Genomic DNA, 27,858 nt, shown 5'->3' on the forward strand with positions numbered 1-27,858 from the left:
TGAATACGTGTGTGATATGTTTTCCCTCCCTTCTAAGAAGGCATTTTTAAAGCCTATAAAGACAGATGGTTATATATAAACCACCTTCTGCCTCATCCTCTGTTTTGCTTTTTCTTTTTCTTTCTTTCTTTCTTTTTTTTTTTTTTTTAACCTGTTGGCAGGATCCGACGTCAACCTTCTTCCAATTTGGAGCGTCCATCCAGCAACAAGCCACGGTCATGCTGAAGATCATGCAGGATTACGACTGGCATGTCTTCTCCTTGGTGACCACCATCTTCCCTGGCTACAGGGACTTTATCAGCTTCATCAAGACCACAGTGGACAACAGCTTTGTGGGCTGGGACATGCAGAACGTGATCACCCTGGACACTTCCTTCGAGGACGCAAAGACGCAAGTCCAGTTGAAGAAGATCCACTCTTCCGTCATCCTGCTCTACTGTTCCAAAGATGAGGCCGTCCTCATCCTGAGTGAGGCCCGCTCCCTGGGCCTCACTGGATATGATTTCTTCTGGATTGTCCCCAGCTTGGTTTCTGGGAACACGGAGCTCATCCCCAAAGAGTTTCCATCAGGACTCATTTCAGTCTCCTACGACGACTGGGACTACAGCCTGGAGGCGCGAGTGAGGGACGGCCTGGGCATCCTAACCACTGCTGCATATTCCATGTTGGAGAAGTTCTCCTATATTCCTGAGGCCAAGGCCAGCTGCTACGGGCAGACGGAGAAGCCGGAGGCCCCACCACACACCCTGCACCAGTAAGAGGGCCGTCTTTGCTTGTGTCCCAGAATGGGACCAGTGTTTTGTTGTTTGTTTGCTTCTTTGGTTGTTGAAATACTCAGAGCAACACATACGTTCTTGCTGCTGGAAATGTGCGCTGACGGTAGGGAGTGCTGTGCGTGCGCTTACGGGACTTGCTTTGTTCCATTGATCTTAGTCTCTCCTCCCCTCACCCCCCGGCTCATCTTTCGTTTTTAAGTTCCATCATGCTTCGTCCTCTGCAACCTTCTGTTTTTACTCGATGATACACCTTGGAAACCTATATACGAGACCTGTCTCCATATCCATCTACGTATCTCTCGATCTATCCATTTTCTATCTATAACCGTATCTCCAGCGTGCATGTGTGTGTACATATGCATATATTTTTATATATAGATATATACACATATATGAATATATGTACAAAGATGTATATATATACACACATACATATGTATGAATGTATGCAGATACATATGTGGGTGTCGATATACATACGTATGGGTGTGTGTGTGTATTCTTTCAAACCTGTGCACATTACCTCTCTCAATAGAGATATACCATGGTTTGTTTATGCAGTCTCCATAATGATAGAAATTCAGGTTGTTTCTGATTTGTCTTTTTCCATCACAAACTAAACCACAGGGATCACCCTCCCACATGTCTCTGTGCACATGTGTCAGGGTTTCTCCAGGGCTGATTCTCAGAAGTAGAACTCTGGGGTCACAGAGCACACGCATTTAAAAATTGAAGTGTCTGTTGCCAATTTGTCCCACAAAGTAACTCTACCAGTTTATATCCACGCAAGCAGTTTGTGAAGTCACCAGGCTTCCCACGTCCCCACCAACATGTCACAGTTTGGGAAAACTGCCCACGCTGGGTGTTCCATCCTCTGTTTGAGTCTGTGTCTGAATTTCTTCCCTTCTTGTGTCCTATTTTGGTAGGTCATTGGAAATCTTGGCAGATACCGCTTTTGAAGCCTCGTTGTATTCCATCACATGGATGTATCCTAATGTATTCAACCACTCCCATCTTGGTGGACGTTTAAGTTCGGTGTTTCTCAGGAGTGTCATTGTTCCTTGTGACCCATCATTATGGCTTGGCTGTTGACATTTAGAATGATCACCCCTGCACCCGTTTTGCATGCTTTTGCCTGACGTCTGGTGATTTAATCCACACTCTTTCTGTATGTAATGCGGGGTGTAGTTCTGTGCTTAAGGGCCTGGACTCCAGGCCTCGATTTATCAGGGTTCACATCTTGTCTGGCCCACTTTCTGTTTGCATCGGATAGCCATTTTACCTTTCCGCGCCTCAGTTGTTCATTGCCAAGTGGTGATGGTAGCATTGCTTCCTAGGGGGTGCTCGTCAAATTTGAGCGTGCATCCGAATCACCAGGAGGGCTTGTTAAACCACAGATTTCGGGGCTCCACACTCAGTCTGTAATTCAGTAGCTCCGGGGGCCACGGGAGATGGGGGGACAGAATTTGCAATTGTAGCAGGTTCTTCAGTGCTGCTGATATTGAGAACCAGTGTTCCATGGATTGTCCTGAGTATGAAGTGAGGCGATGCGTGAAAAGTACTGCTTAGTGCCGTGCCTGGCCCCCAGTGATTATTGAATAGCTGTCAGAATGACCAGTGACGTTGTTTTCGGTCATTAGAAATGACAGTAGGCAGACTAGGTAGGTTTATTACCAGCAGAGTAACACGTCACTCCGAAGTGACTCTGGGAGTTTTTAGGACCTTGAATCTGCTACAGTGCAGGGATTATCTCTGAGTCCAGAGGTGTGCACGTGTGGAAAGATTATATGTCTTTAAAATTGGTATACACAGGGGCGCCTGGGTGGCTCAGTCGGTTAAGCATCCGACTTTGGTTCAGGGCATGATCTCACAGTCTGTGAGTTCGAGCCCCACGTTGGGCTCTGTGCTGACAGCTCAGAGCCTGGAGCCTGCTTCAGATTCTGTGTCTCCCTCTCTCTCTGACCCTCCCCTGCTCATGCTCTGTCTCTCTCTGTCTCAAAAAAATAAAAACATTAAAAAAATTAAAAAAAATAAAATTGGTATACACATGGAAAATAAACTCTTGAATTAAGAAATCGTGGTCCTTCAGAATTTCCCCTTCCCCTCTGATTCTCTCTTTAGCCATCCTGTTTCTCCATTACCGCTTTGAGCGTTTTGAAGAATTGCCTAAAGATCAGGAGGGAACTCCGGGAAATGAGTATGAGGCCTGGAAGCCTCTTACAGAGGCAGGATTTCTGCCAGCACAAACACGAGGGCTGGGCTAATGAGTACTCACTTCCCATCAAAAATGCCCTGCAGCTGGAATATTCAGAAATGTATAATTTTGATGAAAACACAACTCAATTTTAGGTCAATTGAAATATAATGTATACAGGAAAAGGAATTGGAGAAGGATAATCGTCAAGACATACAGAGCTCCTTCGAGTGACCATCCTGAATTCTGTTCCTAAAAAAAAAACCAAAAAAAACACCCCACTGCTGTAAAATGCTGTCATGCTGTTTCTAGGAGTTATGTTTTGAATGCAGCAATTTTTGTAGATGGTGCTTCAGCCCCAGAGTAGTAATGGATCAAGTGTGGTAAGCCGTCATCCACTGCCTGGTGTTTAATGAAACCTCTCTCCTTCCGTGGACCGCTGGCGATGCTCGCCCTGTGTGTGAGGCTGGAATGTGGTGCAAGCAGTGGCTTCTTACTATACTTGCCCGCTGTCATGGTGTTTCTTAAACTCATCCAGGCCAGGGGAGCAGTTTGCCAGGCAAGGGAAGGGCTGGGAGCTGGAGAAAGCCCCCAAATCGCAGTTTTTCAGAAACGCATTAAGGACACCATTCTCTTCTCCTCTATCAGTCATTCCTTCCTTCCAGTGGAACCCATGCTAGCCCCCAGAATACACACAGGAATGAAGACATAACTTCCGTCCTCAAAGAACGTCCAGTGTGCTGAAGAAGGAGGTTTGCATTGTGACAGACTCAGGTAACAAGGGCTTTTTTAAAAATATGAGGGAAGAACAAAAAGCTAGTACAGAGTCTTATGAAACACCCACCCCAATATGTCACATTGGTTTCAAGTTTTTAAAAGAAATACACATTACCGACCACGTAGCAGTCCTGATATACTTCTCCCGAGTCCCACTTTCTTCCTTTTCTCTCCCTGGGAGGGAAAAACACTGCCATGAACTTGGTGGGAATCCAGATCTGTGTGCATGTTTTTACTTTTAGTACAGATGTCTCTGCAACCTCAGACCCAAGGCACAGTTCTTTCTAATGCACATGAGTGGTGTTTGATATGTTCCAATTTCCTTTATGTCAACCTTGTGGTTCAAGATCCATCTATGAGGACCCGTGTCCTTCTGGCATATTCATCTTAGGTGCTGTCTTGCATTCTGTTGCGCATGTAACTATTGAATTGTTTGTTTAACCATCCCCCTCGGATGGACATTTAGGTTGGTAATGTAAGGGATCCTCAGTGTCTGTAGTCGAGTTGGAATCCCAGGATTCTCCAGTTCAGGGTTCCGCAAAGCATCCAGTCACCAAGTAGGTGTCATTACTCCCACCACGTAGTCAGGAGGATGCAAATACCTTGGAAGAAGTTCGGATAAACTCACATGGATGGCTGTCGTGCTACATTGACGTGGGGATCTGGGGTCCCTCTTTGACTGGTTGAGTATGCCATCTTGGAACCAGTTACACATGTCCCCGTGTGGTCTTCAGGGACATGACTTGTAATCTCCTACCCAGAGCTTGCGTTATTAGGACACTGTAACCATGACTTCTTATGACGTGGGACCTGGTAGAAGAGACTGCTTGCTCAGGATGACGTGTTAATGATCTTGCCGCGGACCTGTTTCTGTCCCTGGGATTTCAGGGGGGAAAAAGGTGGGGGAAAGGGGAAAATGTTCTTTATGTTTAATATTCCTGGTTTTACAGAAGGCACTTTGAAAAGAGCAGTCAGCATTTTATAAAGTTCAAAAATAGCTCAGCCATGTTATGTAACCTCCTCCTTGCTACTGCAAAGTTATTAAACATCTGTCCCTTCACCAAGCGCAGAGCACGTCACTGGTAATTCCTGGAGCTGTGAAGGTAGAACATTACCTGTTCTGCTGGTGTGGAACCAAGGCTGTTCTGTCCAGTCCTGTCCCAAGAGTCCGTCCAGGCCTCTGGTGGATAGGGCCCTCTGGGAGGCAATGTGGCATAGGGTGAAAAGTCTGGCACCAAAGCCTGGGTTTGAATCCCAGATTAGAACTCTTCTAGATCGAAGGCTTTGGACAAGTCCCTTAATTCCTCCAAGGCTGCCTCCTGAGACATAACATGGGGACAAGAGAAATATTTGCCTCTTAGCCCAGAGCCTGACATATGGACTGCAATCTATACGTCGTTACTGTTATAATATAACTTGTAGATACAGAACAGGTAGTGGAACAGATGGGTCTGTATGCCACAGTCCACAGGATTGCCACTGATTCATTCCCCATGGGGCATTTAGTCCCTCTGTATGCTAGACACCAATTATCCCTGGATGGCGAGACAGAGAAAGCCCCCATATAAATATTGGGTCAGGCAGTGTTCAGTGTTGCCATTTGTGACTTGTCTTTGAGGCCTGAGGGGCAGTGGAATATCTCATAGCGGAGGCTCGTCTCACTAGGTTGGAGGTACAGGAGGAAAGGGATGTCCTTCTGGGGAATCATAACACCTAAGGAGAAGTGGATTGGAGTTGAGATGGCTCAATGTTTTGCTGACATTTCCCAAACATCTTTCTGGTAGCTTTGTTTTTTTTTTTTAATTTTTAATGTTTATTTTATTTTTGGTGGGGGGAAGGGGCAGAGTGAGAGAAGGGAACACAGAATCCAAGGCAGGCTCCAGGCTCTGAACTGTTACAACAGAGCCCAATGCGGGGCTTGAACCGTGAGATCATGACCTGAGCCAAAGTCGGACGCTTAACTGACTGAGCCACCCAGGCACCCCAAAAGGTGGATTCTTTTTAGACCTAAACTCTCTTGCTAAAGGCTTACCCTGGGAGGAGCATGGCCAGTGGGAAGAAGGCAGTTCGGTACAGAGAAAAGTCCGTATGGCCAGGTTTGGAATTAGCCACGTACTGCTTACCAAGTTTAAGTTACTAACCATGCTAAACCCAGAATTTTTTCTAAAATGCACACACACACACACGTGTGTGTGTGTGTGTGTGTGTGTGTGTGTGTGTGTGTGTGTGTGTGTAGGGGGGTAGTCATCTTATTGTACCAAAATTAAGTGAAAGCATGTATGTTGAAACACAAGCCTGGCTGGTAGGAGGCATTTCAAAAATTACTGTTGTTATTACTATTGTGGTGGTGATTGTCATTATTGTTTCTATAATTATACTTATTAGACTGCAAGCTATTTACAGGCAGGGAAGTGAGAAATAGATCTCTACCTTGCTTTTTAACGACTGAATTATGACTGTACATCCTGTGGCTTCCATTTTAGTTAAGGAAGCAGGATGTGGACAAGTGTCTTGGAGGTCAGAAGTGTTCAAGTAGATCTTTAGCCCAGATGAGTGGGGAAAGAACATCTTCTCCCAGGAGAGTTAATGGATTCCTATTGAAGAGAAGTTATTTGACTTTAATTGACGATATCTGGCTTGAGCACTTACGTGTTTTAAATTAACTTCGTGATTTATCAGGCTTCTGCTTTAAGAAGCAACGACATTGGGGCGTCTCAGTGGCTCAGTCAGTTAAGCATCGGACTCTTGATCTTGGCTCAGGTCATGGTCTCATGGTTCGTGAGTTTGAGCCCCACACGAGGCTCTGTACAGATGGTATGGAGCCCGGTTGTCTCTGCTTCGCTCAGCCCCTTCCCAGCTTGTGCTCTCTTTGTCAGAATAAACAAACAAGCAAACAAAAAATTTAAACAAAAAGAAGCAATAATGTTGTAAATTATGACCCTGACAGAAAACGAAATGGAAGGAAGATCTATATGTGTGACCTTAATTCATTTCCAAGTTACTTTGGTACTTTTATCTTTTTAAAAAATTTTAAATGTTTAATTATTTTTGAAAGAGGGAGAGAGAGAGAGAGTAAGGAGGGGCAGAGAGAAAGAAGGAGACACAGAATCTGAAGCAGGCTCCATGCTCTGAGCTGTCAGCACAGAGCCCAACGCGGGGCTCGAATGTACAAACTGCGAGATCATGACCTGAGCTGAAGTCGGACACTTAACCGACTGAGCCACCCAGGCGCCCCTCCTTGATACTTTTTTCAGTCTTCATTTCTAAAATAACCACAGGAAAAGTTCCTGGCTTAATGACCCATTAACAGACTGCACTAAACTGGGCTGCCTTTTTGGGTTTTTTTGTTTGTTTGTTTGTTTTTAAGAAGTCAGAATTAACACTGTTGGTTTCTTTTTTTATTGCCAATAAAAGAGCCTACTCCGTTAAGTCTCTGAGCTTGACCGGAGTTAAAACTTCCCTGGGTGAATGTGATAACTCTTTGCAAATATTTATCTGTGGGATTACTGTATGCTCGACAAACATTTCTGGCAATGGCACCAGGCACCCACGAGACCCAGCCGTCCTGTGGGCTTGTGCTGCAAATCTGACTGGGGTTCTGGACTCCATGATGAGGAAGAAAGGCTGAGCCTCAAAGCAAATCAGCAAGAGATATATAGAAATGAGATTCGAGAGAATCCAGGTGCAAGTGCCAGATTGAGAACGCAAAGTACATTCCACCAGGCTTTGTGACTTTGTGGAACGTGAGTTCGGAAAGTGCCATGGTTATCTTGGGCAAGTTACTTGATTTCTTTGAGCCTCCACTTCTTGACTGCAGAGATCATCCCAGCCCTAGGGGACTGTGGTGACACTTACATGCGTGTAATACACTCAGCCAAGCATCTAGGCTATAGTTGGCCCCTGATCTGTTAATTGTCCTCCTTCCCAGGGCCGGGTGCACAGCTTGATCTGACCCCACCTGTGTCCTGACAGACCCATGAGAGGTGGTCTCTGCTCCCTGGGTATTCAGCCTGACAGCTAAGTCAACAGCCTCTCTTCAGCATCATCTCTGCTTGTGGCATCTCTCCTGGAACACAGCCGTGTCTTTTTTGGCTGGAAGTCAAAAGTACCGTATGCCAACCCTGCAATGCAAGTCAATCATTTCCAACTGGCATCCAATGAATAGCTTGACAAATGGTGGGAACTGGATGCTGGCAACTTGAAAGGACCAGAAATTGGCCATGCCTTTACCTTGAGGGAAAGGTGGTTTCGGGGTCATACATGCAGCACAAATATTGTTCAGATTTGCCCGATGCGAGTCTTTGGATTTGGGGACCCGCATGCCTAACAAGAATATGGATCGATCTGTTTCCCCCAGGGTTGGACGCTGAGACAGTTTTCATTTTGAAACTTGTTAATTTGGTGACGTATACTAATAATTTGCTGCAACTCTCTTCTGTGAGAAGATAAAGCAAAGAAAAAGCACCCTCCTCATTACTCTGGTGCCTGCTGACAGACAGTATTTTTGGGGCAGAGGATCTTAATGTGTAAGCACCGGGATCAGTTAGGAGACTGTGGCATAGTCCAGCGGAGAGCAGGCAGTGACTTGTGTGAGAGTAATGGCCATGTATTCAGAGAGGAGTAAGTGAGCTTAATGTGCGTTGTGCAGTAAAATGAACAAGGCTTCACAGATGAACATAAAGTGATAAAAGATATTAATCAAGAATTTGGCACTTATACAGCTGAGTAGATGGTGGTGCCTTTCACAAAACTGGGGAAGCAGCAGGTGTTGAGAGGAGGGGGTCAGGAAGAGCATCTAATTTCGAACGTGTTCATGGAACACACCCTGGACACCCGAGTGGAAATCTCATGTAGGCAATTGAAGAAGAGGGTCTCCGTTGACACCGATATATGCAACACACATTTCAAAGCTATTGGTGGCGGTTGAAACCCCAGGATTGGGTGATATCACCTAGGGGTGGGTAAGGAAGAATCAGAAGACGAACCAGGCTGAAACCTTGAGGAACTTCAGCATTCCTTGGCAAATAAGGCCCAAGGGAAAGGAGAATCTTTGGGAGAAAGAGTTGGGCTGGGAACTTCAGCCACCTTTTTTTCCCATGGAGACTGTCTGTGCCCTGCTTCTGTTATGGAGCCTGGTGGGTGTCTTTATGGTGTCTGCTGTATGCTAGACATCATGGCAGGCACTGTGGGCCCTGCGGAGTTCTATAATCTATGGCCATTGCTAGTATGCCCAGGTTGAGTGCACCCTAGGAGAGTTAGATAATCATACCAGCAGTTTTAATCAATACATGGAGAAAGTAAGACCAATCACACGATGAAGTGCCAGGCAAATCATCCGAGCAGCCAATTCTTGGAGTCAGAAGAAGCCAATACCGTACTCGGCTGGAGTCAGGACACAGATGGCAAGCCAAGCTTTGCATCTGGAGAGATGAGAAAGTGATACTTCAAGAAGGGGGCAAAACCTCTGCTTTTGCTTTATTTAAAAAAGAATTTTTTTAATATTTATTTTTGAGAGAGAGAGCATGAGTAGGGGAGGGACAGAGAGACAGAGGAAGACACAGAATCTGAAGCAGGCTCCAGGCTCCAAGCTGTCAGCACAGAACCCAACACAGGGCTGGAACCCACGAACTGTGAGCTCATGACATGAGCTGAAGTCGGACGCTTAACTGACTGAGCCACCCAGGCGCCCCTGCTTTTGCTTCATTCTTAACATGATCTGGAAGACATCTGAGGCAATACAAAACAATAAGTTAAAAACCCTTTATGCCACAAGGGGGGCACCTGTGCCACAGTGTAAAGGGCACATGTGAAGGGCCAGTTTATTTACAGGCTTTCTTTTGTTGGCTCTCCTGGAAGAGTGTCTGTCTATGCACCTCCTTGTATATAGGACAGAAGCCCTCCTCGTGCTGGACAGCCAGTATGGGTGGGCATTTCCACCTGTTCTCTGCCTTGGTCCCCTTCTCCTGCCTCCACATAGATGCTGCCTGCACGCAGTGTGACTGAGCCCCCATGCAGCCTCCTGGTGCCTGACCACCTGTCATGGATCCCAGGGCTGGAGGAGCCCCTGTTAGGCTAGTTTGCCAGCTAGGTTTGGCATGGGCATGGGGGGAGGCCAGCCATGTTTTTATCCAGGCTTCACAGTTTGGGGACTGCACTGGCTGATCTGCTCATGTCTGGTGTACTCTTCTTGTCCAAATCCCCACCACCAGTTCCGGAGATTTGGTTCGTTTGGTTAAGTCCTGTCCAAACACAAGGAATAAATACACACACTACTCAGTTTCCTGTGTGAGGAAGAACAGCTCTCCTGAGATGTGGACTCATTTCCTTTATATTTCCATCACTATTAGTAAAAGGAAGTTTTAGCAAGTTAATTAATACATCAGTGTGTGTGTGTGTGTGTGTGTGTGTGTGTGTGTGTGTGTGTGTAACTTCAAGTTTCATAAGTTACCTTATAGAAACATATATATTTTAAAATGTGATGTAATGGAAATTTTAAAGTGCCCTGCCATGTATTAAGTGTCTTTTCTGTGCTAGTCACTTTAAATAAATTATCTATAATCCTTAGATGTGCATCTAGGATATTCTTGCTGCAACTGTCAGCTAAATTCAGTATGTGAGTGAATTATTTGATTGGAATTTCATAGGTAGGGTGGACTTCAGAAGCAGTATGATCAAGGCTCTTGTTCTTTTCCCTATGATCTCTTGACTCTGCTCTTTGGTAATTGTACTCTTGGTTATCAAACCTCTTTCTTTGGGACCTTAAGTTTGCTGTCAGCCACACCTCGGATGACTTCTTTGTTCATGTGTCCATTAGGTCATGTGTCCATATTTGGGCATGTGTCCATATTTGGGCCAATAACAGCCATTTTGAAAATGCCATGTGCTCACCGGCTTAATTCTGGATTCCCAGTCCAGTCACTGAAAAGGCAAATAGGAATACATTAAACCAATCTAGACTTACTCTAAGAATTGGGGATGGGAGAAGTTCCCCCCAAGGTCCATCAAGCTTTATGGCAAACATGATGTTTTAACAAATGTGAATTCTGTTAAGAACAAGGAAGAAGACAATGGATGCTGAATAGACTTATTACCAGCAGGCGAATTATAAATCATAATAACTCATATTTTAGTTGGTGAAACTGAGGACCAGAGAAATTATATAACTGGACAAAAGGCACACAGCTAACATAAAATGAAGCTAGAATTCCAATCAAGCTTTGTTTGGGTCGAAACCCTGTTACACTACTTTCTGAGGTTGCAAATTGACCTGAAGTTGTATTTTCCTTTTTTTTTTTTTGACTCAGAATGTTTTTATTGTTTTCAAAACTTGAATAAATCCCAACATTTAAAAATTGAAAGGTGTCACAAAAAATTATATTTTCAGCAAATCTTAAAAAATATGAAACACTGATGACAGTAATTCCACATGCCTATCTGGAAGTTTTAAAGGTTGGAGCTCTAGGTGTTGGGTCCAAACCCTTCACTCCTCAGGAGGAAGCTGGGAGTCGGGAGTCCCAGCTGTATGTTGCTGTGCAGGTGGTAGGGTTTATGGCAAGAGTATCTCGGCCTTTCCTACCCACTTTGATGTGGGTATTGTTCACTTGATATATAGGAGTCACTGATCTAGTTTCCGGATTTCTTTCAGAGGTAATTGCTGCATGTGTAATTCTAGATTTGGTGTGCATGAGAGGAGGTAAGTTCAGGAGCCTCCAAGACTGCCATCTTGTATAGGAACCTATCTCCTACCTGGAGATGGTCAACTGGGTGTTATCAAGAAGGCCTGCCCAGTTTATTTTCATCCCCTCCTGGGCTACTTACTTGTATTACATCAATGGCCTCTTTATGCATCTTGTATTTTACTATTTTATCATAATCATCATCATTCATAATCATCACCCAAATAAGAACTTGATGAGCCTTAAGAGTGGTAGATAATAGAATGAGTGGTAACAGGAAGTTTTGGTACCTCACCTCCAGGGATCTTTCCACTTGGGTCCAAACAAGTAGGTCTGTGGACAACATAGGTCTCTGTCTTTCTGTATGCCTTCAACATTACTGGACAGACATCCTAGAGAAGTCATGTAAAAAATCTGCTAGTCTGTGATTCTCTGCGATGAGACACCCCGTAATATTGGAGAGGAGCCCCTAATCTTTCACTCACGTTTTCTCAAAAACAAACAAACAAACAAACAAACAAACACAGTGTTTTAAAAGTTTCAGCTGGGGGTGTCTAGGACATAGTCATCAGGGGCTAAGTGGTCATTCTCTGTGGCCCTGGGTCCTAAACCTACTTTTCTGTTCAACTTACAGGTGGGAATTTGACTTTGCCCAAAGACAAGTACTTCCTGAACTACCCACGGGGAGTTCCCACCCATCAGAGTGGATTAAGTCATAGATGTTCTTCTAAAGCTGGGAGGAGAGATTTGTTCTCAGTGGTGGTGGGGCAGGGATCTAGCCTTTTGCAATATCCTAGAACCTGTCCAATAAACGGCCAACAAGGGAGTCTGATGGAGCCCATGCTGTGTGTTACCGGTCACTGCTGGAAAAGTCCCTTGATCACCTTGTCAAGTATGTGGTTCTGATCTGATTTTTCCTTGTTTATGGCCCAAATTCGCCAAGTATGTTATTAGTTGTTACAAATTATTTTCAGCTGGTTTTGTAACATCGAGATTGTCCATTGCTTCTCTTTCCTTTTTATAGGTGAGGAAATTGAGGCCTGGAAGACACAGGGTTCATTTTTCACTGATGAGAGACTCGTTAATGGCAGAAACATGGGAAACCCAGATTTTCTTTCTCCCAGAGCTAGATGGGTTGCTTCCACTGCACCTGTATCCTCTTTCCTTCTAGGTCCTTTGTGATGAATAATAATAATGTGGTGGTGCTGGTGGAGATGAAGAAGAACATCACCAGGGACCTGGTCATCATTACTGTATACACCACTACGTAGCATGGTGTAGACACTTAAATGTGTGTCAGTGGGTGAGTGGTGATAGTTGCTAACACAGCAGTTGCTCTGGTCTTGATGCTGTGTTAAGGATGTTGACCTGTATTATCTTATTCTGTTCTCACAACAGCTCCATGAGACCCATGGTATCATTTTTCCTCTTTTTGCATGAGAAAGAAAAATCTCAGGGAGAAAAAGGACTTTCCCAGGGTCATTTAGTGGCACAACCAGGACCACGATGGCCTCTCTGACTTCAGCACCTGCTCCTCTGACCCTCTGGCAGCCCCAGGAAAGAGGACTCTCCAGGTGTGTTTTCATGAGGCCCTAGGAAGTTTCCCAGTGCCCCAAAGCACGTACAGAGATCTCCCCATTTGGGGCAGGAGTCATTGGCGTGCCTTGCAAGTTAACTTGTCACAGAAATGCAATGCATGGGGTTTCATTTTATAAATCACAAAACCTCCCTGAAAACGTTAATAGTTTTATCATCAACATCAATTATTATTATTGTCATTAGCACAGAGATCAGCATTGGCATGTTGCCAAGAATGAAGAGAGGGGAGAACAAAGGGTAGAAGTTGACCTTTCCTGGGAGAATTTTTATGAGAATAGTCGAAAGCTCAGTTGCAGAGTCATCAGCTCCCTTTAAATGAGTTTTAGAATGCGTCCCTTCGGACTTTGTGCATCTCTGAGGAGCGCCAATAAATATTAGCTGGATGCAAAGAATTGAGCAAAAACATCAGCAAGGGAGTCTCAGTAATTCTGACCAGGCAGAAGGAAAGAAATAGAAGGTAAAAAGGAAGAGGGAAGCAATATTTAATCTTGATGCTGGTTGTAGGGCAGGTCCCAGTGGAGTTGTCTGCCTTGATTTTTAACATCTTTTTTAAAAGTTTATTTATTTATTTTTGAGAGAGAGAGAAAGCAGGGGAGGGACAGAGAGCCAGGGAGATGAGAGGAAATCCCAAGCAGGCTCCACACTGTCAGCATAGAACCTGACACGGGGCTCGAACTCACAAACTGTGAGATCATGACCTGAGCCGAGATCGAGAGTCAGATGCTTAACCGACTGAGCCCCCCAGGCGCCTTTGCCTTGGTTTTTAAAGTGTTCTCTTCACACATATGCAGGGAGGCCAAAGCCTTGGCAAACATCTTCCACTCAGTGTAGGAGATGGGGGAGGAAGTCATCATGCCTGCCTCTGAGCCCTTTACAGATCTTGAGTTTAATAAACCTTAAGCTTTCAAAACAGAGCCTTTCTTAAATAGACTCTGAGCTCCAAACACAGAACTAGGAGAAAGTGTTTGTCTTCAGCCGACTAGGTGAAAACAAAACAAAGCAAAACAAATAGAACAAAAGGAGTCCCTGGTATCTGTTACACGTTTCATCCCCTGACTGTCTGCGTTTCATGCTTCCCTTCCTTCCTCCTTCCCTTCTCCCTTTGGCCCTTCCTCCCTCCCTCCCTCTTTTCCTCCCTCCTTCCCTTGCTTCCTCCCTCCCTCCCTCCCTCCCTCCCTCTTCCCTCCTTCTCTCCCTCTTTCCCTCCTTCTCTCCCTCTTTCCCTCCATCCTCCCTCCTTCTCTCCTCCCCTCCTTCCCTTCTGCCTCCCTCTCACCCTTCCTCCTTTAATTCCCACATGCATTTGTTCGTGTATTCAACCCCGTGGTAGGTATGGGACACGGGCAGCCACAAGCACAACAGACAAAGGTTCCCCTCCTGAAGTTCCCAGGCTGGTGGGAAGACTGAGAATATATGATCAAATGTATAATGTCAGGTTGGTATTGACACGGGATAGGAAGAGAAATAGGGCAGAATAAGGGGACAGAGAATGAAAGGGTGTTGTTTCAGATACAATGGTTGGGGAGGTGACATTTAGGCCCGTATCCAAATGAAGCGAATAAGAAAGTGATATGAAGATCTGGGGCCAGAATGTTATGGATGGGGGGCCAGTGCGGGCAAAGGACTGGAGCTGGGAAGTTGCTTGCATGGCTTGAGGCACAGCAGTCAGGTCGGAACAGCAGAAGCAGGATGGGTCGGTCAATGGAACATGCCTTTGGAGAGGTAGACGGAGGTCTTAGAGGCCACGGTGAAGATGTTGAGCTTTGTTTCCAGTGCTATGGGAAGGTGTTGGAAAGTGTTAGCAGGGGAGTGGGGTAGGCTTCTGCGGGGACCCCTGAACTTGGTGTGGAGTGTAAGGCACTTGGCTTCTCCAGATTGCAATCCTCCCTTCTTCCGTTGTGCAGCATGTGCTGGGCAGGCCCTTGGCCACAGCCAACAGCAACAACAACAAAAATCCATCCATCCGTCTCACCATGCTGATTGCTTGATGAGTAGACACGGGTCTGAGTTGGTCTGATGGGTCGTAGATCGTAGGCATTTGATGTATAGGAAATGTGCAGATTGTGAGGCCTGGAATCTCTGTTGCCAGTTTTCTCCATGAAAGAAATCAGGCTGCAGTTAGAGGTGACTCACACCTGAGGCAGAACTAAGAGAAGCATAGCATGGAGAACAGACCAAAGCCATGATCATACTGTACCTGAAGTCTGCCCTATCACTGATCTTTTCAGATATTAACCACCAGGCTCCCTTAGTGGTTTAAGTTGTTGAAGTTTGTTTCCTGCTGTTTGCAACCAAAAGAATTTTGATGGATATGCCTGTTTGGCAGCTGATCTGTAGCATTATGCTAACTAACTCATGGATTATACCCTTTAAATTAATGTGGTTGCCTTTGGTAAAGCTGAATTTAACCAACAGTGGGATAGTATAAATAAACACTTTTAAAAGATTATTTTACACAAGACAACTATGGCTCTGTAATTCCAGACAGAAGACTCCTTGATGGACATAATTTGTGCTCGGTATATATTTGTAGCCTTTGGAGGATTCCAGCCTATAAATCCACAGTCTCTGGAATGAGATTCTAGCTTTTTCTGCCACACGTTAGCTGTGAGAACTTGAGCAAGTAACTAACTACATCTGGACCTCATTTTGTCATCTATAAAAGGGAGATGATGCTGGTCCCCTCTCACAGTGGGGAGTTTGTAAGAATTCAGTAAGGCATGAACAGCACTTAGCTCCTTGCCCTGCCCGTGCTATGTGAGCCTCTGAATGTTAGCTCTTGGATACGAATATGATTCTCCAAAAGACCGAAGGAAATGGAATGAAAAATACCTCCTAGGTGGCAGGATTGTTCTGCATGGCTTAATTAAGTGTGTTTCATTATGTGGACTCCCTGGGGCTTTTGAAGGAAAAATGGATTTTTTAAAAATTTTGGAAAGTAGTCTCATTAACTAAGAAAGTGGGGAGGAGGCAGTCCTCAGAGAGGAAACGAGGGGGAGGTTATGGGGAAATTGGGGAGTAGAGTGCGTCAGCGTTTTTTGTTTACTTGGTCCGTAAATGACAAACACATACGTGGAGCCACATCGCCGTGGCTTTCCAGAGGACTTCTTTTAAGTCCAAGAAGACCTTGGTCCCTGCCTGAGATATTACTGTATTTTATAGAGTCTTAAGACCCAAGCCATTATAAAATGATCTTTATTTCAAAAAAGGTCACAATGCAACAGATGAGTATCTGTACAATTGTTGCTCTAGACTGACAGTATCCAGTGCTCTGTCTATAAGCTGATGATCCCCTCATGTTATACACAAGAAAACAGAGGTTCAGGAAAGGAAAGGGGCTTTTTCAAGGTCATATGACGAGCGAGCGAGAGCCATAATTGCATCCGTCCATGTGTTTGAAGAACCTATCTCGTGTTCATTGCCAAGCCTTGCAGGGGACACTGGAGGGAAAACCAGAGTACGGTCCCTACCTTCATGAGATTACGGTCTCCTAGGGAATTTAGACAAAGATGAGAAGGGGATCGAATAAATAAAATAATGGCACTTCGTTAGGTCAGCTGAGAAGGAAGGATACAGGGCCCTGAGATGGAAAACTCCAAGGATGGGAGGAAGGCTTCACTTGAGCGGGTGAAGAAAATGCATCTCTCTGGAGGGGACATCACAACTGAAGGGTGAAAGAGGAACCAGACGTGAGAAAAGGCCGAAACAATCCCTCCAGGCAAAGGGAACAGAGCGTGCAAAGTCTCTGAGATGGGAAAGCCTTTAGGGTATATAAGAAAATGAAAACCATAAATGTTATGAGGGTAGACTCAGTTTCAGGTCTTTCTGACCATGAGGCCACACTGCCTCTACCCAAGGGACTGTTGAGTGATGGTCACGAAAGACCACAGAGCAGAGGCTGTCAGAGTGATTCCAGTTGTCTCCTCACATCAAGAACGTCATCCTCCAGATGTGAATTCCTTTCAGACATCCCCTGACCCGCCCCATCCCTGTGCTGTGACAGCAGGAGGAGGTATCTGGAGACCTTCCATAGGAGATGTGCTGGGGGCAGGCGGGAATCTTCCTTGAAGAGTTGGGAACAGAGAAGATGGCAGAAGGAGAGCTGGGGTGAATGATGCTTGTTGACTTGAGCCAACCCCTAGTCAAAGCCACGTCTCGGGCCAGCTCCCAGCTTCCCCCTGGGGCATGAGGTGTCACTGTTAATCCACAGAGCAGGAGGCACATTGCCCCCGTGGCTCTTAAAGTTGGGCCTTTTAGACATCAGGTGGCTTCCTCCAGGACCTGCATTCCCCACAGGAGGTGCTAAAACTAAGCAAAGAACAAGAAGACCCAGATTAATAAATGGCTGCACGTTCCTGGTGTTGGTAAAGCTCCCACCTTCCACCTCTTGGACCCCTTGAAAGGTTGGGTGGCACCTTAAAGTCACTTTCCTTTTTGCTTTTCCCAAGAAGTCACGTCCTGAAGCTTGGCGCCGTGTGGGAGGATCCATGATTAACGGGACCATCATTTTGCCCGGCCCCCCTTCTGCAGAGACATAGTCAAATAACTGTCACAATAGTATTACTCAGAGCTTGTTAAATTCAAATACAAAGATCCTTTTATCCTCAACAATTCTGTAAGTCACGTGGCATATATTCCCACGTAACAGGTGGAGGTGATGAAGTTCACGGGGCAATGTGATGTCATCTAGACCACACAAAGACAGTGACCGAACTCTCTGCCTCCGAATCCACAAGATACAGGTTGCAAAGCAGTGGAAGCCTGATGTGGTCCCTCCTCTCTCAACAATACGGGTGGGAGGAGGGGGGAGTAAAGATGTCGATTAATAACAAAGACTAACGGAATTCCCACTCGTACAATCATTGGCGTTTATGGAGAGCCTTGAGTGTGCCTGGCATACTGTGCTAGGTTCTTGCTACTAATTAACCAACTCCCTCCCCATCACACCACCATGAAGTAGATGCTGCTCTGTCCATTTAACAGATGAGGAAGTTGAGGTAAAGGGACAACTTATCCCAGTTGACATAACCGGAACGTTGCGGGGACAGTTCAGACTTCAGTTTAATTACACAACAGTACTGTTACCACCACCTACGTTGATTCTATTCATGCCATGCTCTTTGCTTTATAGGAATCCCACCCGTTCATTGGATCAACCGTATTCCTGGTTGTGAATTTCTTCTCTTACTCTTGGTGTAAAAAAAATAAAAAGTGGGACACCTGGGTGGCTCAGTCGGTTGAGCATCCGACTTTGCCTCGGGTCATGATCTCACGTTTCGTGGATCCAAGCCCCGTGTCGGGCTCTGTGCTGACAGCTCAGAGCCCGAAACCTGCTTCAGATTCCGTGTCTCCCTCTCTCTCTGCCCCTCCCCTGCTTGCACTGTGTCTTCCTCTCTCTCAAAAATAAATCAGCATTAAAAAAAAAAAAAAGAGGTCAAAGTCTTAGGAACAGGTTGCTCTTACGCTCTTTCCACACAGGCAAATAGAAACAAGTCATTGGAGAAATTGCCTCAATAAATAATCAGACTCTAAAGCTGCCATCATAGAAAAACTTATTCCTGCGTATTTTCTACTTGGATCAGCTCCCTGCCGTTCTTCCTGAGGAAGGGGCTGCTCTTATTAAGGATCGCGACTCGGTGCCAGCCTTCCCTGTTTTGGTGTGTTTCTTAACCAGCGGATTCCTATTTTCCTGACTTGTTTTTGCTGTCAGCTGCTGCTGCTTCCTCCTGCCTTATTAAGAATTCTGCATACTCAATAGGATGCAAATAAATGGAAACATATGCACCTCCCTGCATGTGGGAAATGTCGCTGTTGGCCGAGGTGCTGCTTAGCTGCCTTCGCGGGGCGAAGCGCTAGCTTCCAGTTGGGTATCTTCATCTCCGGGGCCTGGTCTGAGCGCCACCCTCACATCCAGGTGAGGGAGCTAACGTGGCATTAATGGCAAGTTCGGTTCCTGACGGCTCCCTCCGCTTTGGGTCCGAAAGCCCCTTAGGCTCCAGCTCCTTTTAGTCTGGGGCCATTTTCACATCTCTGATAAGCCTAAGTTCTGTGCCACAGCCCATCATCGGCACTGAGCTTGCTCCTGAACGCGTACCCTGGGAAATTTTCTACTGTGTTTTAGCATGGTGAGAAGAGCCCGGAATAGACCTTGCTGTTCAGGAGCCGGATCTGACATTGAAAACAGGTGCGGACCTGTCAGCCACACAGCTGGTTGAGTTAACTCTATTAGACCGTGTTGGACAATTTTGTTGTCTGAAATAGAAAGCAGTATGGTGGCAGGGCGGTCCGTTTGCCAAATGGTGCCCCTGCTGGGCTGGTTGGGTCGGCCTTTCTTGCGACTGCAGCTGCCGGGTTCGGCCGCCAGCGTGGTGGAAACTGGCAGTTCTGAAAGTTTTATTGTCTTTCTAGGTGTTCCTGTCAAGGAGAGAGATACTAAGATTTGCCGTTTTTTAATGATGACTTGGGAGGTCCACTCCAACTAGAAGGAATTACTCTCTGATTTCATGTTAATATTGGAAGTGCATCATCTTTGTGACCAGGAGTGATTTTCTATTTCTCTTTAAGTTACAGCTTCTCAAGAGCCTCTCTGTTCCTAATGGTTTTCTCACACTCGATTTTAATGCCCTCACCTAATGGCTTTTTGTATTTTTTTCTTTCTTCCTTTCTTTGCCTTTTTCTTTTGAAAATTAGCAACGGGTAGAAAGCACCCTTGTGGATGATGAAATGCAGTATCCCTCCCAAAGAAGGGACAGAGGAAAAAAATGTTTTCCCCAACCTGAAGCCCTCATCAATGTGATCTGCCCTCTACATTTTAAGCAGGCTGAGAGCCTTTGAGGATTGAGTCAGAGAATGCAAAACGTGACCTCTTAGTTTAAAGCCAAAAGCTAAAAAAAAGGGACCTTGTACATCAAATAGCTCTTACCAAAGGGTGTTTTTATGAGTGAAGTGCAAATGAAACGTAGGATAGAGCTGCTTTCCTGGATACAAGCCCCAATTTCCAAAACACGTGAACACTCTCTCACTTGGTTATGTTAGCTGCTTAGCTACGGGGCTGTTAACGTGGAGTAACTCACGTTAAGCATTCAGCACCGTGCCCGGCACATGTTGGACCCTCAACTCAACATCATTTATTAATTTACTAATTTCACCTCGGTAGAAAGCAGCTCATTTCAATTACTTCTTTGACCAGAAATGCAAGATGGTGTAATTTCTTGTAATGAATGCCTAATAAATCTTTACCAAAAGGTCCCTGGGATAAGATCTCATTCTGAAAATGTTCTGAAAATTTCGGAGCCTGTCTGGACAAAAGGGAGAAGAACCGACAAGTTTGTTTTTCGAACGGGAGGCAGCACTCCATGTCTAATATACCTCTGTCCAAGGAAGGGTTGAAGGGCCCCATGAAAGAGCCTCTGAGGGGTGACACGAGAGTTGTCTTCGGAGGGTCAAGGGTTTGTCATCTGGAAACAAGAGTGGAGTACGTGTCCTTTGCTGATAACAGACAACTGGAGCCAGTAGGGTGAGTTTCCAAGGAAATCATCCTGGCCCAGCGACAGGAGGTCTTTGCTAAACACTGTGAGCTGTCAGTGAGAGGGACTGTCGTCGCAAGTGGGGGGATATCCCTCGGACCCTGGGAACATCTCAACGGGTGGACCCCTGTCTGTCAGGAAGGGGTTCCACAGCGTGTGGAGCGAGATTGCTCCTCGGTTTAGATAAATAACCTTAAGACCCCCTCTTTTAGAGTTTGTTTTTGAGAGAGAGACAGAGAGGAAGGGGGGAAGAGCAGAGAGAGAGGAGGACAGACGATCCAGAACAGGCTCTGTGCTGACATCACAGAGTGTGATGTGGGCTCAAACTCATGAACCGTGGCTCAGGTAATGATCCGAAGTAGGATGCTTAACTGACTGAGCCACCCGGGCACCCCAAGATCCTTTTATGTGGAGACCGTGTGGGCCCATTAATTTCTCTGCCTCAGAATCTCCCTCATCCACTTTTGCCGAATAGCATAGCTCCTACCGCTCCTTAGATACTGACAGCTGCCCCCGGAGAGGAGTATTTATTTTTACTTGAGGGATAATTAACATATTCCCTCATATTAGAATCAGGTGTACAATGGAATGATTTGATATTTATCTATATATTGGGAAATGATCACCACAGTCAGTTTAATCTGTTACATAGTTACAATTTTTTTTTTCTCCTTGTGGTGAGAACTTTGGAGATTTGTTCTCTTAGCAACTTTCCAACATGGAATATGGTGTTGTTAACTCGTCACCATGCTACAGCGTAAGTAAGTCCCCAGGACTTACTGGCTTTATAACTGGAACTCTGTACCTTTGATTCCTTCACCCATTCTGCTACCTCTTATCCTCTACCCCCTGCCTCTGGTAACTACCGATCTGTTCCTTGTATTTATAGGGTTGGTTGGTTTGTTTTTCTAGGTTCCATATGTAGGTGAGATCATATGGCATTTGAATTTGTCTGACTTACTTCACTTAGCATGGTGCCCTCAAAGCGTATCTGCGTTGTCACAGACGGAAGGATTTTATTCTTTTTTGTGGCTCAATAATATTTGTGTGTGTGCGTGTGACATCTTCTTTATCCATTCATCTGTAGATGGGCACTGACGTTTCCACATCTTGACTGTGGTAAATAATGCTGCAGGGAACCTGGGGCTGTGGGATCTCTCTGAGGGTCTCTCTTTATTTCCTTCCGATCTGTCCCCAGAAGTGGGATAGTTGTACCAATTACATTTCCACCAGCCATGCGCCAGGGTTCCCTTGTCCCCACATCCTTGACAACACTTACCTCTTGTCTTTTTGGTAGCAGCCATTCTGACAGGTGTGAGGGGATATCTCATCACGATTTGGATTCATATTTCCCTGACAACAAGGGTTGTTGGGATCTTTCCATGAGCCTGTTAGCCATTTGTATGTCTTCTTGAGAAAAATGAACAAATTCTACTTCTTTTCCCATTTTTAAGTTGGATTATTAATATTTTTGCTCCTGAGTTGTGTGAGTTTCTCACGCTCTGGGTATTAATCCCTTACCTGCTATATGGTTTGCAAAGACTTTTCTCCCATTCTGTAGGCTGCCTCTTCATTTTGTTGATTCTTTTTTTTTTCCTTTTTATGTGCAGAAGCATTTTAGTTTCATGTGGTCCCACTTGTTTATTTTTGCTTCTGTTGCTTGTGCTTTTGGTGTCCAGGCTCACCTTTCTGTCAGAGATATTGTAGAAATGACTCTTGGGTAGAATGTTGACTCTAAAAAACTTGAATCTCTGATAAACCTCATATCCCAATTTAGACAACTATTCTATCAACTCAAATTGGCTCAGTCTCTTCAGCCATCTACATACTGCTTTCATTGCTTTTTAAAAAAATTTTTTTTTCACTGTGGGAAAATACATATAAAATGAAACTTTCCATTTTCACCATTTCAAACTGTACAATTCATTGGCGGTAAGTACGTTGCTAATGTGGTTCAACCATCACGGCTATCTAGTTCCAGGTAGTTGTTTCAAGAGATACCTAGTTTTGCTATCTTTTTCATTACCCCAAAAGTTATATACCCCAAAGAATTAAAAACAGGCATTCAAACAAAAATTTGTACACATATGTTTATAGCAGCACTATTCACAATAACCTAATGACGTAAACAACCCAAATGTCTGTCGATAGGTGAATGGATAAGCTTAATGTATATCCACCCATGCAATGGAATATTATTTAGCCCTGAAGGAATGGAACACTCATACATGCTCCTACGTGGATGAACCTTGAGGACATGATGCTAAGCGAAAGAAGCCAGACACAAAAGACCACATATCTATGATTCCACTTATATGAAATATGTTCAGTACTTTTTATCATCTCTGTAAGTCCTCTGTAATATTTTTCACATAGTACTTTTTATTTGCATTGATTCACTTTTTTGGAGATAGACAATTTCACCACAGTTTCTTCGTAGATAATGAAGTCTATAAAATAATGGGTTTGATAACGCTAGTTCCATTTTTAAATATGCACTAAACAAAGCAAATTTAATTCTAAAACTAAAGGTAACCCATGCGCCATCTAAATGCACCTGTCTGTGTACCATCTCATATACACTGATGTCATTTGGGAAAACAGCCTTTCGGTTCCACTTGGCGATTGGTTCCTTCCTGAATGTGATCTACATAGCTCCTTTTCCTAGATTTAAGCTGTCCAATATGGCGGCCACTAGCCCTATGTGGCTACTTAGATCTAAATTCATTAGAATGAAGTAAGATTTAAAAGTCATTTCCTCAGTCATACCGTTCACATGTCAAGTGTGCAAGACCCACAGGTGACGAGTGGCCACCATCCCAGACATCACAGATATATGACATTTCCATCCTTGGGGAGACGTCAGTTGGACAGTATTGTCTGGAGTTGAATTTTCTTCTTCCTTTTTCACTAGGGAAGCACCTTATCCCCAGGTCCCGTGCCGAAGTCAGCCTCTCACTCAGCATTCTCGCTTCTTGTCACTTGTTCCTGGCTGACCATTCATCCCCCAGCCAGTTCTGAAACTGACCTACTTTTCCAATGTCACCAGGGAGGGCTTGGGGCCAAACCACAGCGTGGGACCTCCTCTTGCCACTCCCCTTCCTGCTTGTCCTCAGCCAGCTCTGGCCTCACTCCATCCTGCCACTCTCTCACCCTCTCGTGCCACTGACGCGAGGATCTCCTCCCACATAGCACTTTCCAGCTTTCCTGAAGGGCCCTGCTCGGCTTCACACTCCATTTTGTCTTGTTATTTGAGTGTTAGAAGACATAGCTCCTCCTTTTTCCGCGCTTCCCCCCCTACACTGCCGTGTCTGTCTTTCTCTCCCTCTCCCTGGCTTTTCCTTCTCCGTAACTTCTCTTCCTTCTTGGGTCCTTTTACTCCTCTTTGTCCTTCTCCCCCACTTCATTCTATTCTCCCCACAATTATTTCCCTGTAGTTCGAAAATTAACCCTTAACTATTTGGAAAACAAATAAAAGAGCTCTACAAGAAGGAGAAACAAGCTATATTCTTTCTATAATTTACACACACACAAAAAGTCGCCAAATCCTCCTTGATCTAACATTTCTTCTTTGCTCCTTGGCAAGAAAATACATCATTTTCTTCCCCACCAAAGGAAGTGGCTTAGCAATTTTGGGCGAAGATAGGATATCAGGGCACTGGCTGGGATTGCAAAGCGGAGTCTTCTGGGGGACACATTTCCACACCAGAAATCCGTGGCAGGATGTGAGACATTATTATTGCTGAATTTACGCAGAGCTGTCAAGTTTCATTACGAGACCGGGTGGCATTTAGACTGCTATTTAGGCCAAGACATATTTAACTCTGTCCTGATGGTTCTGAGGTGCCGTCCAGCACAACGGGACATTCTCCATGCTGCCGAGGACTCCAGCACTGGCCAGATGAAAATCTGCTCCTGTTCATTCAGCGAATAGTCACCGATCCCCTGCCATATGCTGGACGCTGTGCCCAGGGTGCGGGGCGTGTGGAGACAGTTCAGACACGGTCTCTCTTTTCCCCAGGAGTTTAGCCTCCAGCAAAGGACATGGTGTGTGTGTGAAAAACTCGAATCACAGGGTGGAGAGGGAGGTGCAGAGGAAGCCATGGCAGTTCCGAGGCTGGAATGGAGGCTGGAAGCTCAGTGAGCCTCTGGGGAAGAGGTGAACTCACCTGTAGAGGGTCTGAACCTGGGACTACTGAGGGGATAAAAATCTTTGTGTATCATTTGGGACTTCTGTGATTTTAAGTGATAGAAAACCAACTCTCATTGACTTTAGCAATCCCCCCCCCCCCAAAAAAAAACCAGAAAACAAAAATAACAACAGAAAGATTTCTCGGGCCATTCACCTACAATGGGTGAGGTGTGTTTGTCAACCAGCGTATCTAGATCCAGATTCGAATGACGTCTTCAGATCCCTCTCTCTCTCTCTCTCTCTCTTTTATGTTTCTGCCTGAGATGGTTCATTTCCCACCATGAGATGCGGAAAAGCATTATCTGAAATAGGTGTGGATTCACATACTTTTGTGACCATTTCTCCTTAAGAGACACAGTTTATCCCCTCTACCTGCAACTGGTCCCAGAGAAGGAATCTGATGGGATGAGCCTGAGTCATGTACCCACCCCTGAAACCCATCACCTTGGTCTGAGATCCTCCTGTTGGCCCGGTAGGGGAAGTTCCAAGGAGATGAGTAGTAGCCAGAGTCAACAGCTCGGACTGCTTTCCCAGTGTATAGGAGCAAAAGCCAGAGAGTGGGAAATCACAAGGACATGGTGAGTTGTTTGGGTTTGCTCCAATGCAGGATATGTGAGGAATAGTTTTAGGAAGCAAGGTTGGAAGTTAAATTTGGCCAAGGAGTGTGGATTTTATTTCTGGACAATAGGGACCCACTTTAAGCTTTTGAACAGAATTTTACATAATCGGAAGTGAGGTTTCGGAACATTTATGTGGCAGGTGGACTTGATGTGAGTGTGGGGGGATGATATACAGGGAATCTGGAGACCAGGTAAGAAGTTATACCCGTCAGCCAGGAGCAAAGTGAGTACTGTTGAAAGTATTCAGGTGGTAAGCGAGGGAAATAAACTCTGAACGACTTAATTTAAACAAAAGGAGGTAACAAAGAAGGAATAATGGGACTTTAAAGTAGAAGTTGAGTAGCCCAGGTTTGGAAAGGTCAGAAGGTGAGGCATAGTCATTGATGGAAGAAAGTTACTGTTACCTTGTGCCAGATGGGACCATTCCTGGGCTCTGTCTGCAGAAAGCCTGACACAGGGCTCAAACCCATGAGCCGTGAGATCTTTTTTTTTTTAATTTTTTTTTCTACATTTATTTATTTTTGAGACAGAGAGAGACAGAGCATGAATGGGGGAGGGTCAGAGAGAGGGAGACACAGAATCTGAAACAGGCTCCAGGCTCTGAGCTGTCAGCACAGAGCCCGACGCGGGGCTCGAACTCACGGACCGCGAGATCATGACCTGAGCCGAAGTCGGCCGCTTAACCGACTGAGCCACCCAGGCGCCCCGAGACGTGATATCTTGACCTGAGCCAAAGTTGGACACTTAAGGGACTGAGCCACCCAGGCACCCAGTCACATATCAGGTTTCAAATTCCTTAGAAGGAGAATCTGGTGGCTGGAGTTTGGGAAGCCACACCCTCTCTCCCACCAGATCTGTTTTCTGTGTCCAAAGGAAGAATAAATGTTCAGGTATATAGAAAGGAGAACTTTGTCAAAGGAGAGGACTCACTGCGTGTCAGTAAGCCACCGTAGGAGGGATGCGATCCTGTGAACCGTACCAGCATAGAAGGAAGCCTGGGTTTTGCTAGGGGAAGGAACATGAATATTCTTAAGTTTGAAATTAGAACAAAGTTCAAATGAAGGGTCTGCAGATGTGGCTTATATCATTTAAAGTATTATTTTTAAATGAACTCAAATACCTCTCGCTAGGATTTTCCCTGCTTTCCATAGGTAATCTTGCACCTAGCCCATTTCACTCGTGGATCTTACCTGCCCTGTCCTAGAAAGCATGAGACTTTGTGCTTCCTCCTGAGAACTCAACTTGGTGTTTTCCCTGAAAACAAAACAAACAAACAAGTAGAAATGGAATAATGGGAGTCTAAGCAGTATTCTGAAAGGTTAGGACTTCCTGCTAATATTCCTACAGTATCAGGGGCTTCAGCTGCAAATATATTACCGTTATTTATATTGTTGTAATTACATCCTGATAATAATTATTTCTCCCTAAACTCTAAGTGACTTTGAAGAAAGGATCCCAAGTTTTTTATTTACCGTCTGATCGCCTGCACGTTGCTGGCATATACCCGGTACTCACCTAATATTTGTTTGAGTGGATGTGTTTTCTAAGAAATGGATTTGAAGCATTTCAGTTAGATGTGCTTTGGAGGGTTTAATACTGAGTGTTCCATGCCCCAGGAAAGCCCTTAGTGCTGGGAAAACTGGGAGAATTGTTCACATTTAGTTATGGAAGTCAGTCAAAAAATGTATTAGTGATAAGCCCTCATCAACCTCTGACGAGTACTGCCATGAAGTTCTCAGCTACACTGGGTGGTTCCTGTCCACTGAGTGTTTGTGTCCTCCAACAATTCATATGTGGACACTCCAACCCCCAATGTGATGTTATTTGGAGGTGGGGTCTTTGGGAGCTGATTAGAGTCCCATGAGGTCATGAGGATGGGGCTCTCAGGATGGGATGGCTTCTAAGAAGAGGAAGAGAGACCAGAGCATGCTCTTTCGAGCTGCCACGTGAGGACATGGCAAGAAGATGGCCATCTGTAAACCAGGAAGCAGGCTCTTACCAGATGTGGGATCTGCCAGGGCTCCGCCGTGGACTTCCAGCCTCCAGAACTGTGAGACACAAATTCTCATCATTTCAGCCACAGAGCCTGTGGTAGTTTGTTAGGGCAGCCCGAGCAGCCTCAGACAGTGGTGTTACCCATTTGACACGCGACTGAGCTGGACCCCCGAGGACTTGGGTGGCTTGCTCATGGGGACAGTGCCATAAATGGTGGATTTAAAACTCGACCTCAACTCATTTCCCCTGCATCTGCTCTTGTGTCTACAGTGTTTCCCGAGTTCAGAGTCCTGGGTTATGACTTCTTGTCTTCAGGAAGGTTCTAGTCCAGCAGAGCAGGTAAAGCCATGTAGGTCATGAATGACATCAGGCCAGGAATCTCCCTCCATGTTACATTCATCAAAGACTCCTCTTTTATTTTTCCAGCAGATGGTAGTGTAGGGTTGTATTAGCTGGGGTCCTCCAGAGAGGCAAAACCAAGAAGCTGGAAAGTCAGAGATTTA

At 45.2% G+C, this 27,858-nt stretch overlaps 1 protein-coding gene across 1 annotated transcript in view; it reads left to right on the forward strand.

The window, feature by feature from the left end:
- The window catches only part of GRIN2A (glutamate ionotropic receptor NMDA type subunit 2A), a 367,847-nt gene that overhangs the window by 218,865 nt on the left and 121,124 nt on the right, over positions 1 to 27,858 (forward strand). The window contains exon 3 of the mRNA XM_042971083.1: positions 162 to 754. Coding sequence (XP_042827017.1) covers positions 162 to 754 — 593 coding nt within the window. The remainder of the gene's footprint in view (positions 1 to 161; positions 755 to 27,858) is intronic.

Source organism: Panthera tigris, chromosome E3 (genome assembly GCF_018350195.1).
Source record: "Panthera tigris isolate Pti1 chromosome E3, P.tigris_Pti1_mat1.1, whole genome shotgun sequence".
NCBI lineage: Eukaryota > Metazoa > Chordata > Mammalia > Carnivora > Felidae > Panthera > Panthera tigris.